At 38.5% G+C, this 15,801-nt stretch overlaps 3 protein-coding genes and 1 long non-coding RNA gene across 8 annotated transcripts in view; 3 read left to right on the top strand and 1 right to left on the bottom strand.

Annotated features, from left to right (window-relative positions):
• The first annotated feature begins 2,639 nt into the window (after positions 1-2,639).
• On the top strand, positions 2,640-5,616 carry LOC126922254 (uncharacterized). The gene is made up of 2 exons (XM_050734699.1): positions 2,640-2,785; positions 3,522-5,616. Exons 1-2 carry the CDS (start codon positions 2,774-2,776, stop codon positions 4,602-4,604), a joined length of 1,095 nt encoding a protein of 364 aa, XP_050590656.1. The 5' UTR covers positions 2,640-2,773; the 3' UTR covers positions 4,605-5,616.
• Positions 5,617-12,584: 6,968 nt separating this feature from the next.
• Positions 12,585-13,215, top strand: LOC126922314 (uncharacterized). Its single transcript, XR_007712701.1, has 2 exons — positions 12,585-12,843; positions 13,079-13,215. It is a non-coding gene; the product is annotated as an uncharacterized LOC126922314 (long non-coding RNA).
• LOC126922285 (proteasome subunit alpha type-5) lies at positions 13,110-14,586 on the bottom strand. The gene is made up of 3 exons (XM_050734768.1): positions 14,426-14,586; positions 13,501-14,061; positions 13,110-13,423 (listed from the first exon to the last, which is right to left on the bottom strand). The coding sequence occupies exons 2-3, from the start codon at positions 14,059-14,061 to the stop codon at positions 13,256-13,258; spliced, it is 729 nt and encodes a 242-aa protein (XP_050590725.1). The 5' UTR covers positions 14,426-14,586; the 3' UTR covers positions 13,110-13,255.
• Positions 14,587-14,914: 328 nt separating this feature from the next.
• The window catches only part of LOC126922234 (protein Wnt-7b), a 120,842-nt gene continuing 119,955 nt past the window's right edge, over positions 14,915-15,801 (top strand). For all 5 annotated transcript variants that reach the window (XR_007712680.1, XR_007712682.1, XR_007712684.1 and 2 more), the window contains exons 1-2: positions 14,915-15,183; positions 15,259-15,732. The gene's annotated coding sequence lies outside the window, so the exon portion shown is untranslated. The remainder of the gene's footprint in view (positions 15,184-15,258; positions 15,733-15,801) is intronic.

The following is a 15,801-nucleotide window of genomic DNA, read 5'->3' as shown; positions in this document are numbered from 1 at the left end:
ACAAGAGAGGAAGGAAAACTTTCTCGTTACATCGCGGCTGTTAATTAGCACGCAAACTACAAACTTTTGTCTACGATCAACGCTATAATCCTCCTATTACGAATCATCGATAAACATTTCGACGGGAATCTTGGCTTGAAATTCGACGAACGAAATTCGACCGAAATTAATAAACGAATGAAAAGATTTCTCTCCTCGTGTCATTGCCGCATAAATATTTCATGACTTTTCAAGAGGACAATTTCTTGTAGTAAAAGTTGTATTTAATAACGTTGTATTTATTAGGTAATATTTGTCGAATAAGAGTATAGGATTTATATCGCCATAATGCAATGCCAGCGATAATTTATGAAACTACCGTGTTAAATCATGCTGATGAGAAGAATTCTTCTGATAATATATTATATGTATATATAATGTTATTGGCATTGAGGGAAGGAAAGAGGCAATAAAATAAATTGTCGATTTTAATAATTGGCTGTATCGCATAAAAACTCGCATTTAGAATATTTTTTTCTAGAAATATGCATATTCGTATAGAAAAAAGAAAGGAAAGATTTTTTAAGTCGTTCCTTCCATATACCTGGTTGCCGCGTCATACCGTAAGAAGATTAGATCCCATTACAGAAATCGCGAAACGAAACTGGAACAGCAAATCGGTCGAACGACCGTCGTGTTTCGAAGTCGTAGCGGGAAATTCGCGGGAGGTCGGTGATATTTATTGAAAATCGTGGAAATAAAAGAGGCAAGACCCCGTAACGAGCATTTACGGTGATACTAGCCAGCTGGATGCCTGTGCAGCGTATTAATCGTTAAAAACTATCGGTCTATCTCGCGGTAGGATCGAAATGGTGGTGGCGCATGCGATCCTATTAACATACGGCATTAGGTATTCCGCGTGCGAAGAGACCGGCGAGCTTTGCTCGGATTTCTGCGGCAATTACACGCGCCTAATGGCCGCCCTTTGCGAACACGTCGACGCACCGTGTGCGCGAAACTGCGCTTTGAGTTAACGTTATCCAAAGATAAGGGGTTATATGCGGATTAACGAGCACGCTCGTGATATACGAAGCACACCTGGATCCTCTCCGAACTTGATTCGATTCCGATTCCAATTTTCCTATGAGATTTTGATCGAATTATGGACGAGCGTGATTACCGAATAGATAGAATCGACGGTGAGAAGAAGGGGTGGACTTTTCGATATCTCTTTATAATTTCTAGTTGCAACTATGAATCATAGTTACATAGCAAATCGATATAATACAACGCTTTACTTGTTACGCTTTCTTAGATAGGTAGAATTAAGTTCAACGAGGTAACGAAAGCCTCTTAAGATATTGGTAAATTTATAAGAATTTGTCTGCGTTTCTTCATTTGCGATAATATCACTTCCTCGAAATTGATATCGATCGAAATTTCTGACGATACAGTCGCACCAGTGATTTACAAAGCTACGATGTTAAATCAGACGGGATTGCTTTGAGAACACCGAGGACAACGAAAAAGTCTAAGCCATGGGAATCTCTGTTTCGACAAGATAAAACATCGTATAGGACATTTTCTTGTATTATTGTAACGATTTTCGATAGTTTGTAAATATAAGGCAACGCATCGCGGTTCCAACAGACTTGCTAAATCGTCTCGAATCACATCGGAAAAAGCAACTTTCGACGACACGTTCGCGTACGATGGAGAATTAGTTACATGGACGTTGCTCTCGCTAGTAATCGACCATGCGGAAGTATGGCCGATCACGAGGACACACGAGGAGTCGACGCGTTCTAGATTTTCACGCTGGACGAAGACGAGGAAATCGTGCTACTGGAGTCGTGAGAATCACGGTTGCGTGAACGTCAACTTCCTTCAATTTACCTCACGCCGGTGTTCGAGACGTAATAACAACCGCATTTCATTTACAATGACACGCTCGCCTTAAATAATCAAAAACCCATTAGATGCACGTTCGTGAAGCGTTTCGAAAAGGTGGGTCACGATTTGATAATTCTTATTGCGGAGAAAAATTTGAGAAAATTCGGCGCAGAAAGGTGGAGAAAAGAAACGAACGATACGATCGAAACGTCACTTTCACAAAGTCGCGACAGTTTCGACACACTTTGGAGATTTTAAAAAGATTCCGACCAGAGAAACGTGCCATTTCGCTGAAAATATCTCTCGAAACGCGTCAAGTATATTTACGAAATCGATTTTAAATTGCTCGAAACGATAGATCGAAACAATAGAAATAGAATCGTGGAATTGTCACAATTTTCACAAAACAACAGTTTCACTACGGTATTCTGGCGGTATATCATCGTCGCTCAAAGTTAAATATCAAACTCAAGGACACAAATTGTATTCCATACAAATCTCTCATACTGGAAAAACGCTGGAAATGCGGCGATGCTCGCGATTAATTATTCGTCGAAGGCGAAACAACGAACCGAACGGGAGCGTTCTGTGTAACTATGTGTTATCTTAAAAGCTATCTAATGGAACAGTTTCCACGGATCGCGTTCGGAATAGTGGTAGATCACCGCGCGATTAGAGGCGGACTCGAGCATGGACTACTCAATTTCCCGTACGTTATCCCGGCACTGACGCGAACACGTTTTTGCAAATGCAAAACAAGACTCACAAGTATAATACGGACGATGAGGTTCGGCGAAAGTAACTGAGCTATTATGCCGCTGAGTATATAAGGCTCGGTCTAGAAAACGAAGCGGTTCAGTTAGTGGTTATACGCCACATCAAAACATACGCGAACTCGACGATGAATATCAAGGTAAGCGAATCTGCTTCCCGTGAAAATGCTTAAAATCGGAGGCAGGTCTCCGTCGTGCTTGTCCGGCTTTCAGTAGAATTTGAAAAGTGTACGATTGGTTTCACGAAAGTCACCTCGATCGTGTCTCGTCGTTTGATTCGATATTATTTTGAAGAAGGTAGAGTCATTTTAATCGGAACTAGACTTAAATTTACTTAAACTACGCTTAAATTGCGCTCCGAATCAAGCTTTAATAAAAAGTTTCACGATCTTTGGGAATCTCAAAAGTACGTATTTCCAGTGTTTCTATGTATAGCGAGAAAGAGAATTCTTTGTAACAGACGATATGAATTCTTATTTTACCGTTTACCTTTTTATCGAACGATCGTATTGAAATTTAGAGAAAAAAAAATTAATGGAACGGATACGAGCAAAGAGAATTAAGAATTAGGAAGCAAAATTCTTCCAATTTCCTGGTCCAACAGCGTAGATCGTCTATGGCTTGTACAAAAATTATCACATACTTTTACACGATATATTCGAGTCCAACGGAAATTTGATCATAAAGACCGAGACTGACCGATAAGCCACAAACGAATCTGCGAAAGTCCACTAGCCACTTTCCATCTCCTTCTAAACCTCTGAATCTCAATCTGTGGAGAAAAATCTCGTGCCGAACGTAGAACGGAGACGTCGTCCAACTATACTTTCCAACGGAATTGCAAATTAATTCATCGTTCCCAACTTTCACTCGCAGTTGGCCATCGTCCTGGTGGCATTGGCCACGCAAGCTAGCTGCTCGGAGAAGGCAGCCGAGGAAAGCGCGTCACCGAAGGACTCTGTAGCCGATTCTTCGGAGAAGAAGACGGAGAAACGAGGATTGCACGGTAGCTACGGCGACCTGGGTGGTGGAGGAGGTGAGCTGAGCGGGGGCGGTGTTTCCAGCTACGATCAGCACGAGCACGTGAAGGCGGTGACCGTGGTGAAGAAGGTGCCAGTACCGTACGAAGTAACCAAGCACGTGCCTTACTTGGTGGAGAAGCATGTCCCGTACGAAGTGAAGGTCGGCGTACCCCAGCCTTACACCGTGGAGAAACACGTTCCTTACCCGGTAAAGGTGTTCGTGAAGGTGCCGGTACATGTGCCACAACCGTACACCGTTGAGAAGAAGGTGCCTTACGAAGTCAAGGTACCAGTGGACAAACCGTACGAGGTAAAGGTGTTGGTGCCGCAGCCGTACACCGTGGAGAAACACGTACCTGTGCCCGTTAAGGTACCCGTCCCGCAGCCATATACCGTCGAGAAGCACGTGCCGTATCCGGTGAAGGTCAAAATTCCGGTGCCGCAACCGTATCCAGTCGAGAAGCCGGTACCGTACGAGGTTAAGGTACCAGTGGACAAACCGTACCCGGTCACTGTGCCCAAACCGTACCCAGTCACCGTTGAGAAACCGTACCCAGTGCCGGTAGACAAGCCGGTACCCTACGAAGTTAAGGTACCGGTGGACAAACCGTACCCTGTGCCAGTAGAGAAACCTTACCCTGTCCCGGTCAAGGTACCGGTCCCTCAACCGTATACCGTGCACAAACCGGTACCAGTCGCGGTCCCAAAGCCTGTACCCTATCCTGTCAAGGTACCGGTAGACAAACCGTACGTAGTCGAGAAGGAAGTACCTGTACCGGTAGAGAAAGAGGTTCCGGTACCGGTGAAGATACCTGTGCCAGTACCGATTCACGAGGGACACGGAGGCAGTGGCGGCGGCGGCGGCGGCGGCGGTGGTTACGAAGGATTTTCTGGATACGGTGGAGACAGCGGCGGATATTTCTCTCATCATCGTTGAATTCTTTCGGTGATCGAGACGATTTCTTCGAAATGTTAAGATTTTTCATATACGCGCTGCTGGATCTCTGGGCAATCGTCTCTATCTCTTCGCGAATTTAAAGCCGAAGAAACGCACCGTCGACGAAATTCAACGTTTCGATCGTCTCTTCTTTCTAGTATATATTTTTATTTTTGGAAAGGAATAAAGAGGTATCGGGAGCAGCTCGTTGTCTCGCGTTGTTGAGCACGATAGAGTGCGAAACGGGGAGAGAGAACGAGGTAAACCGTTCCCCGAGCTTCTCGTAGCTAGTGCTTCTCTCGAGCGTAACCTGTCTTTCAGATTTTTACGTAACTTAGGAGGATGCTCGTAACTGGGTGATATTAGCGATTTCTTCGTGACAGCGTCTTCGTTTGGTCGATGTACTAATTTCCTCTGATCAATATGCTTTCGATGCACCAATTTGTTTCGATCGAACAGATGGATTTAAGGGAAACCCAGGCGAAAATTTTCCTTTCTCTAGATTTCGCTAGACATCCTTTGTATCCGTCCATTAAATTCTTCAGCTCCATCTTGCCAGTTCGATAACGAGTATTCTGAGAGAACCAGAATACTTTCAGCGTTGAAACGCATTTTCCAAATTTATATATCGATCTTGCGATATTTAGCGAGATAGCACGATTTAACTAAAAAAGCACGAGCCTTCTTAAAAATCTGAGAAATTTTGAACGAAAAAAATTTGTAGTACAATGTACGATAGTTCTGTTTGATCGCAAAATTTCTTGGAAATCGTCCATGTAAAAATTCCTTAGTTCTCTGTCTATGTTTAAGCTGTTCCAAAGAAAACACTAACATTAACGGCGTTTAAGCGAGCTTTACGAGCATAAGTTAGCCGGTGTGAAATAAACGCCGCCACGTAATTACGATTTCGTTGCGGCGAACCACTTTTGTACCTAATTTAAGTTAAGAGTGAAATAGAGTGTCTTTTTGTATCAAAGATTTTTAATAAATACTCGTCTGTCATCTGACACAATCGACTTTTATTTTCTTCCTTGTTATTCGAGTTTTTTTAATCCCGACAGGTTACGCGAGTCTTCCGTTACCTATCGAACAATTATTACTAAATTTTTAGCTTTCCGTTGGGAACTATCAGTCATAGTTCATAAAATTTAACGAACGCGCTCCAAGCATTCTTCTTTACACTTTTACTCGTTTATGTGCAACCTAATGCAACCGTTACGCTGAATTTCAAGTAACTACTTAATGACGTAACTCTACCGTAAAAAATATACTAAAATATGGACGAAGCTTACAGTAGCATCAAAAAATTAAAATCTAACTAATTTCCTTTTTCCGAATCAATCCGTTCGTACAATAATTTCACTCGTGATATAACGAGATTCACAAATTTAGCAGGTATCGCGTTAATAATTACAACGAAATAAAAATTACTCTTCAAAAGAGAAATCAAGAAAAGGCAAGGATATTTCTACCATTTTTGTAAAAAAGATTTCTGTGGTATCGCTTTTAAATTGCAATTAACAAATTTTATCAGAATATTCCCGCGAGTGACTTTTTATAGTAACGACGATACGTTCGTCGTTCTTTTTCACGATACGTACAGTTGGGAAAAGCGTTAAAAAAATTCCGCGCGAACGCGCTAACGAGCTGACGCTTTCTCGATTCGTTCTCGACGGTTCTGCCGGAAATCTCATCCCCGCGGCGAGTTTCACTTTTGCAAAATTTCCCTTTTCGCGCTACCAACGCGGCCAACCAAACGAGCTCGATGTAAGAAGCCAAGAAGATCGAGCGGGACAGAACATCGTTACGTGAACATCTCTTTCGCTCGACGAATGGACACGACGAAACGATTCGCCGTCGAAGAAGAGTCACGTATACCTATTTATTTTCACATTCACGTAACAACTCGATGATTTTCACAAATTATTTCCTGCAAACTATACTATTACGGTGAAACATTATACGTATTATGGTGAAACAAATGTTAAAAGCTTGTTGTTATCAACAGGTTTCTAATTTCGGTTGTCGGCCGGAGTTATTTTTACTAGAGTTTACTGCAGCCTCGTTCCTAGATTCTACATGCGTATTTCTTTTGGAAATTTGTCAATTTTATGAAAAATTGATTTCTAGAATAATGTTAAATGTTAGTATTATTGAACGTTTGACGGTATTAATAATAATTTAATAGTAGTCTAAAAATGAATTTCCCACAAAATTAAAACGCTTGCAAGAGTCGTGTAAATAGAATGCAGGAAAGAAACTCTAGAACACCGATAAAACTAATTCCACGAACGTGGAAAGTATCGAATGCGAATGATACGTATAAGATTTCAACGGTATCCAGTGATAAATAACTAATTTATATCGTAACTAACGTTAAATCAATCATGAAGCAACTGGTTATGGTACGTCGAGAAATCTTATAATCACAGGATACGAAAAGATAAGGAAAAAAAGAGGACGAAACGTTGGAACGTTCGGAGGCTAGTTCCGGGCGGCGTACTTTCGATCCCGAGTAAATCTTAATCGTTTCGTGGTGCAATTAAAGAGGCTCGTATATACGTGCTCAGGAAAGCATTACTTTCTCCATGGCTGCTGCGCTATATGGACACACGGATATACATGTATATTTTCTTGGTCCACGTACGCGTGCCTAGAAACGTTGCCGAGTTTCCTTCGAGTCTGATATTGGCCGTAGTTTCCATAGAACACGAAGTACTCTTTATTATTTTTAATTTGATCTTGTAAGCATAATCGCTGATGGTTGATCGCGCGTGTCATCGATATTGGAACAGGACGATTCTCCGGTGAACTGGAATAATTTGAAACTCGGTAATTGGTTATCGGTACGCGATAGAAAACAGTCTTACAAAGTTAAAAACTATTTACGCGAGAGCGAGCGTTTGTGCAAACATAGTATAACACTTTCTATGGCCATACACCGTAGTTGCTAATACTTATGGGCGACGATGTACATAAAAATTAAATTTCCTCTAAATAACTTATTTTCAGCGTTTCTGTTCTCGCATTAATCGGTATTTCTATCGATTTGAAGTTTCGTGCGTTTACCTAACGCGATAAAAGAAATCAGATAGAAGTATAAATGAAATTGTCCATCGATGCGGAAAAATTTAATTTTTAACCGGGGAAAGGAGGCACACGAGAGCGCACACAGGTAACGCCGATTTAATTAACGCTGAAACGTAAATACGAACAATAAATAATAGGCAACGTCGGTTCTCGCAATAACTAACGACCACGTCAGCGATTGTTTCGTCCTTTCGGTTATGTAAAATGTTATGCTACATGGGAACCGGGAATTACAAAGAACACATAACCGTATATGAAAGTGCAAGCGGTTGGTCTTATTAGATAAGCGGACGAGTGGCTAACTTTTGTGAAAGTGGAAAAAATCGCGACGATTCTGCCATGCGTGAATTATAGCTGTACACGTTGCCATCGACTCCTTCCTGCATCGAGATCTCGCGTGCTTCCGGTTTTCTATCGAGCGCTGCGATAACACAAGGAGAATGTGTTCGTCCTCTTCTTTTTCTTTCGCTTCCTTTCAGAGTTTCACGTCGCAATTACCATTAGTGAAATAAAAAAATTTATTCGTTTCATTTATTCTTCCTTTTCTATGATAAATATATATATATATATATATATATATACATGTATTCATCCTTGCCTCGTGGTAATTGAATTACGCTTCGCTATAGCAGAACATGTTGATGAATTACGATATGCTTTAAAGCACTGCCATTAGAGCGGGTAATAGAAGTAGTTTAAAAAAGGAGCAGCTCTATGTAATGTGCCCAAGTTATTCGCTTTATGCACGGTTCGTGTAACTATTATATCACGAGAGTGCATGAAATCACGATTACCTAAGATTTTCGTGTATCACGTTAATGACTGTTACGTCATTCTTCTAATTATTCAAAATGACATCGATACTCTATCTTATCCATGGTCCGTTACGATCCTTCGATTATTAAATTTAAAATATATTATTGTATATACGGTATCGTTGCTACTACTCTATTAGAGATAGTAAAACATATTTCTTACACAGAGTATTTTATAACACGTGGAATATATTCCATCAATAAGGAGGAATATAGAAACGATCGATTTCATTCATTTTAATCTATTTTAATTTTTCAGAAATTTCAAGAAATCAGTCGATGTGATGTTAATGTTAAAATAAGATAAGTAAAATCACGTATTCCATTTCGATCGATACATTCATACATACGATATACAAAGATGACTGTGTTATCATACCGAAGAATAAATTTAAATACGAAACACTCGGTGCATTCGTTGAAATAAACGAATCGAAGTAAAACTGTGTGAGATTTTCCCATCGTTATTAGAAATCTACCCAAGCATCTGTGATTATTCCAATTTACTGTAAAAATAATCATCATAAATCCATATTCCGAACGCGAAACAAGTTTCCAACTACGGACTGCCGCCTTTGCCAGACTAGGTAATTAACGCGGCTGTACAAGAACTAAAAAAACGTTTCGTTATCCGAACCAGCTTACACTTCGCGTTATCCAAGCTATCGTTACAGAGCTTTGACATCTTTTCCCTTGCAAATTAGAAAAGAACAAATTTCGTGAACGACGTATGCCGTCGCTAGTCAGTGCGCGAATTGTTTGCGCGGTTATTTACGAATCCCATATTTATTTCAGTAGAACAGAGTCCCGTAGTTTCTCGACTGAATTGCGGTGAAAGCAAGAGCGTGTTACGAACTGCAGCTTTCGACGAAGAACGATCGTCGAACCGGCGCGTTTAGATCGCGTTTATCGCTCGTCTACAAGGACAAATAAAATCTTCGTCCTCCCTCATTCGTAATTGTCGTTTCAAACTCTGTTCGTGACTCTCGAACCACGTTATACCATGACAGTTTCGCTCGAGGAAACGAGTGAAAAACGTTTCGCGGATACCGGAAGTACACGGAGAAATATTACGAGTGCCGGTTACCGGAAGTCACTTCTCGGTTTCCAGACGGCGCGTTCGCTCTCACTCAGGCAGGATTAACTTCGTGAAATCGTACACGAGCGAAATTTGTTCGTTTTTCTATCGGTGGATCGCGTGGCCATGCTCGAACGCGATTAATGAATCTTTCATCGGGTGTTTGGTTAACCATGTTGAGAATTACAAGGTTTATTTTACAAACGCTGGACGGTAGAAAGTGCGACCGGGATTTAAACGGGTGAACTTTCAAATGACAGACATAAACATGTACTTCGTGTACACGTAAAACACTACAGAACACGATTAAAGAGATGGTACATGTATATTAAAATACCTGTTAAATTCTATTACAACTAAATTCTATAAAGATAGCACCTAGACGCTAATTTACTCGCGATAAAATACCCAGGCACCGCGACAACCTCATATCGATTACCCTTCCAATTCGAAATTTCGAAATATTTTAGTATTAAATTTTAATTAATTTGCACTCGCGTTCAAATTCTACAAACACTCGGAGAACCAATTTATAAATCCGCGATAAGATGTTCGAGCTTTATGAAAAGATACCAAAAAGGATACAAAAAAAAAAAAAAAGATACCAAGCAAAGCCAAAAGCAAAACATATTTCAAAGAAGGTCCATTAGAAAAGAAAATGCGCCTGCCAGAGTACTTGACAAAGGTTCGAACAAGCAAAACGACGTCCATTGTGACGGTGAAAATTGAAACAGGGCAATGTTCTCCAAACTCCATGGACAACGGGAGAAAAGAGTGGAAGGGGTTGAACCGATGAAAGGAGAATATCTAGGAGTTTCCGTGACGGGGAGATCTGAATCGCGTAAATTCAGAGGCTGAAAGCCATTATCGAGTTTCCCCCGCGGCATCCGCGTTGGTCCCTGGGCTTCGCAGGTTCGTTCGTTCGTAGAAGCCGGGGGTGGAGCCCCTTTTATCCAATGCCGCGGGTGTCGGGGGCGCGACTGTGAAGCGAAGGCAATTATCGTAGCGAAACTTGAACGTTGCCGGCTTCGAGGCTGGCCGACGACGAGACCGAACTCCGGTACCGGGAGTGGAGTGTTTGGCGTCTGATACGACGGGTCAGGTCCCGGGGGATTCTCAGCGACTCAAACGGGACTATCCCGCCGCTCTCTCATCGCAGTTAATTACGGAGTCCTCCTCGGTCTCCTTCTACTCCATTTCCCATAGCTCGCTCAGCCCTTCCACGCTCCGTTTCCCTTCGCTCCTTGAGCATCCGAATCACCATTCGAAAACTTCCTTCGGGTTCTTCCACGTTGACCTTTCCGTATCTTCTTTATTTCGATTTTTCTCGTATAATTCAAGTGGAAAACTGTTTAATTGATTCTAAATTCAAGTAGATAGACGTTTGTTCCGGCAGATAGAAGCACCTTTGTTGTTGATTCGTAATATTCGAGCATTATTTTCTTTCGAGTATTTTGTTTAATAAATTATTATTAATTATTATACGAAGCTCTTAAATTTCACTTTAAAGCTTAAAACTAGTAGTCTGAATTGCTAATTATAATTCCAACACATTCATCTTTAAACGTTTAAATTAAACCTTCGATCGTTAAATATTCCATCTCCGTTCAATGCCACCGATCTTGATTCTTATTTATTCGACAAACGGAGCATAAAACGAAGGTACTTGGAACAAAATGGAATATATTAAATTCAGTTTTTAAATCCCCCGTCCTCGGAATAAAAACGAAATCTATTTTCTCTGGCGCTAAATGCAGTTCGAATTTAAACTATAGAATTCAATTTAGTTTGTAATATAATCTAAATATTTACTTTGTTCGATACGAACTATCTTCGATGATACCAGCCAAAGATAAGAAAAAAAGAAAAAAAAAAAAGAAAGTGGAAACGATTCCAACAAAATGCAACATCTCTAAATCGAGTTGGAACACACAGGTGCATATGCGTGGGCGCGTGCGCGCGCGTGTAAGTGGCTTCAACAATCAACGGACGACAGAGGATCCCCCATGGGAATCCGAGCGAGCGAATCGTAGCGGGATTGAACGCTTGAAATGGAATAATATCCAATAATCTGGCAGCTGAGAGAACGGGATAAAAAGGGACGTTTTATCGGAACATCGCAGTAACCGAGCGAGTTCCCGAACCATTTCCGGCTCGGCTCGCTTTCTGTCTGTGCCCCGGCCACCGGGCGAAATTAATTATTGATTTCGGATACAGGCATTCACAGCCCCGGAGAGCTTTTAATCGAAAACGAACCAACCGTCCCGTTCGTTTCCGTTCGACGTGAATTCAGCGATTCGCCCTACGCCATCATCGCGACTCTTCTTTTAACGATGGCTACTTCAAAGATAAAATGGCAATATACGAAGAAGGATTTGCTTATATATGTTCTTTTTGTATATCTAATTTTTTCATTAATTTCTTTCCTTCTTTTCAATTATATATAATATGTCTGAATATATAATTTCGCTTTTTAAAATAATTTGTTAATTCGTAATGTTTGATATTTGTATAATATTTATTGTTTGAACGTTGATGGTTTTGAAATAAATCTCGGAAATTTGTGTAGCTTTACGAGTTGTGTTGGAAATCATTTTAATTACACTACGAACAAAATTTTTACGATTCAACTCTGTTATATGTATTTAATAACAGATGAAATATACGAAGATTTTCGACTGAAATGTTCTAAATCTCTGTAGCATTGTTTTTAAAATTGATTGATCCGTTATAGAACGTCTTTAAAATACCGCGCACCTGCATCTATGCAACCTATGCTACCGATGCAAGATATCTGTTTCAAGATTTAAAAATAATCTATTACTGCGCTATTGTCAATGTAAAAGTTTGATTGGATATTTTACAAAAATAATGAATATTATCTCTTTAATAAAATTAATTAATTAATTAATGTGTAAACATATATGTGCAATCCGAAAATTAAAATCAAAACTTTCGCACAATAAAATATCATAAAATATCATAAATATCGTATAAAATATCATAAATACGTATAGCTTTAAAATAAAAAATCATGCGACTGAAATCTACAAAAATATTTTATTATGTGTTACCTTGTAAGGATAGAAACGTAATTCGAGGATAGGAGGTTACAAACACCAAAATACATGCTGCGATCTTTTCACCCAACGGTGGATACAGATGGAAGGGATGGAAATGTACCAGAGGTATTGGATTTTGATCGCAATGAATCTTCTCTTGATGACGGCAAATTCTCAATTAACTAAATTAAAAGGTTAGAAAGAAAAATCGTGTGAATCGCTTTGTTATACGAAGATGAGAATATGAAAAGGATAGTTATAAAAAGAATTATGTTTCGTGCGATTATATTAACGTTAGTAATATTTAAAATTAATTAAGACGTGTTGAGACATTAACAAATGCACGAACACAAAAATAATTAGGAAATGGTATCAAGGAATCTTTGATATAAGATTAAAGATATAATATATAATTTACTATCGTTGCAGGTGATTTGAAAAAAAGTGAAAATACAAAATCTTTCATCGTGTAGAAATTTCATATTCTTTAAATGAAAAATGTATGTGTAATTTTCAGATATACAACTCCCGCGTAACACATATCCGCTATATGTAAATATACGTATTCATGTCGATAAAATTAACATGTTTTAAGTGCCCTAAATTTTAAGCAATATCTGTAATCACCTCCTGCAATTCAGCTTTTGTAAACATATGAAACAGTTGTTCAGGAGTCATTGTCATTACTTCTATATTGTTATCGCTCAGTTTCTCTTCCATAACTTGCTTCAATATAACCAAAGCTGCCTTTATCGCTTCTTTAAGCGTCATAGACTGTAACAATACCGTAAAATGTTGAAAGACTGTTCACGCAAAAACCAAAACATTTATACAAAAAATAAATATCTTACCTTATGATACACTTCTTGGAGGTTCTGTTGGGCGCCTTCGCTTCCAGATCCAATAGCTTTAGCATCAAATTGTACAAAGGTACCAGAAGGATCCATATGATACAACTGAGGCCCTTTTTCATCGATACCAGCAAACAACATTGCTACACCAAATGGTCTTGACATGGCACTACCATCGTCGTCACTGTCTCCAAATTGTATAGCTAAGTTAGATACAGCCTGTGCCGTTGACTCCACGGACATTCTTTCGTTGTAGACGAACCAATGATTTTGACATTCTACTCTAGCACGATCGATCATAGTCCTAGAGTCAGCTATTAAGCCGGATGCGGCGCATCCAATATGCTTATCAATTTCTACGATCTTTTCTACGGTTGTGGGTTCCATTAAACTGGAAGTGATACGTTTCTCCACAACTAAAACAACACCCTCTGATGTTGCGATTCCAATGGCAGTGGAACCAAGTTTTATAGCTTCTATGGCATATTCAACTTGGAATAACCTCCCTTCCGGAGAGAAGGTATTAACACCATGGTCGTATTCAGAACGTGTTAAAAACATCTGAAAATAAAAATATATACGTTGTTAAGATACACAGTGGATTAAATTTTCTCAAGTATAAAGATAACAAGATTGTATTTAGATCGAAACTTTGAGGTTATGGCTTGATAAATTTGGTATCAATGCATTTAATATTATTTTAAAAATGATATATACAAACGGTATCTTTCAAATATAATTACGATAAATTTGTTATTCTTTAGTTAATTCAACAATGACTACAATAATTATAAAAGGCCTAAATAGAATGTGGTTAACTGGAATGACATAGCAAAACTAATAGATTTAGAACATGAATATAGAAACAGACAAAATGTAAGTCCCACTTAAAGTTAATTACTTTTCAAGATTTAAGAAGATTTACCTTCGAGATGGTTTTATTATTTCAATAAAAATTGCTTAATAATAAGTTTAAGCCGACTGTCACAAACGCTAGTCACGGAGAGACTTGAATTTAATGGCGGGGATAAATACAGACGCGTATCTTGAATTCTCGGAACCCCGATGTTAAAGCACAATTTATTCCTAACTTCAAGGTACAGAAATATTTTCAAAACCAAAATACTTAAAATTGATTATATTTATCGCTCAATTTAGTCAATTATAACACAAAAATTATAATATGCAAATAATATTTCAACTTTTTAAGAGCATGAACGAAAATAATGTAATATGATTTAAACCAATTCACTAGTTTACGCAACGTTAGTCAAAATATATTTACAAATTTCAAATAATATTGATCACATTCAGAATTATATACCATTGATCATTAAAAATACGTTCTACCTTTTTGTTATATTTAATTTTGTAAAATTATGTTCTATATTGAACTTTTATAAATATATATTTCCAGCGTCTATTTAAAGATGGCTCCTGTAACATGCTCATTTGAGGTTGTGTCATCAGATTATTCTATACAATATCGGATTATATACAGTAAAAAGAAAAAAACGAACAATCATTCTTCATAAAATAAATAACGTTACAAATAAGGATTGATATAATGAACGGCAGAGATATTCATTTATTACAGAAATTTAATTCTGCTTTTGCTGAAGAAAATTGGGACGAGTTATTGAATCTTCTCAATCCAAAAATATTTGGATCTTTTGAATCGAAGTATGATTTAAAAAATAGTATGATACATAACAAAACGTTATTAGACAGTGAATATAACAGATCGTTAAATTTCAGGGAATTAATTGCCTTTCCAGTCTTGGCAAAAGTAGCACAAATTCTTACAACCGAAGACTCTGTCGTCCCAAACAATATAAAGATTGGTTGCTTAAAATGCCTAGGAAATTCTTGTTTTAACAATTACGTACACCAAGAATATATTTCAAATACGATCGAGCGAGGGACATACAGTCACGATTTATATCGCGTTCTAGCAAATAACGAAAATTTAGAAGAGATAGAGAATTCTAGTTCTTATCCATTCGACTCTCATTTTCCTTACGAGGGTGTTGTAGGATGGACGTCGAACGTTATTACAACATTTCACTGTAAATTCGATAGCGATCTGTCGGATGAAAAGTTGGAAATTTTAAGATTAAGTATCCAGTTCCTATGTAATCTGTTTACATTCGCATGTAAAGATAGTAATTTTTCAGATCAATATAATATACTACAAGTTTTATACAATACTGCTTTAAAGGATGTAATAATGTAAGTACTGTTAATATAAATCTATATTTTTAATATATTCTGTTGAATTATTTTGTATTAATCAGGATA

The sequence above is a fragment of the Bombus affinis genome, chromosome 11, assembly GCF_024516045.1.
Source record: "Bombus affinis isolate iyBomAffi1 chromosome 11, iyBomAffi1.2, whole genome shotgun sequence".
Lineage (NCBI taxonomy): Eukaryota > Metazoa > Arthropoda > Insecta > Hymenoptera > Apidae > Bombus > Bombus affinis.
This window is presented reverse-complemented; position numbering and strand designations above follow the sequence as displayed.

Excerpts from the sequence above, each read along its gene's own strand:
- LOC126922285 (XM_050734768.1), bottom strand. The coding sequence starts at position 14,061 with ATGTTTTTAACACGTTCTGAATACGACCATGGTGTTAATACCTTCTCT. Across the intron at positions 13,424-13,500 it reads TCCAAGAAGTGTATCATAAG|TCTATGACGCTTAAAGAAGC; the intron begins GTAAGATATTTA and ends GTATTGTTACAG.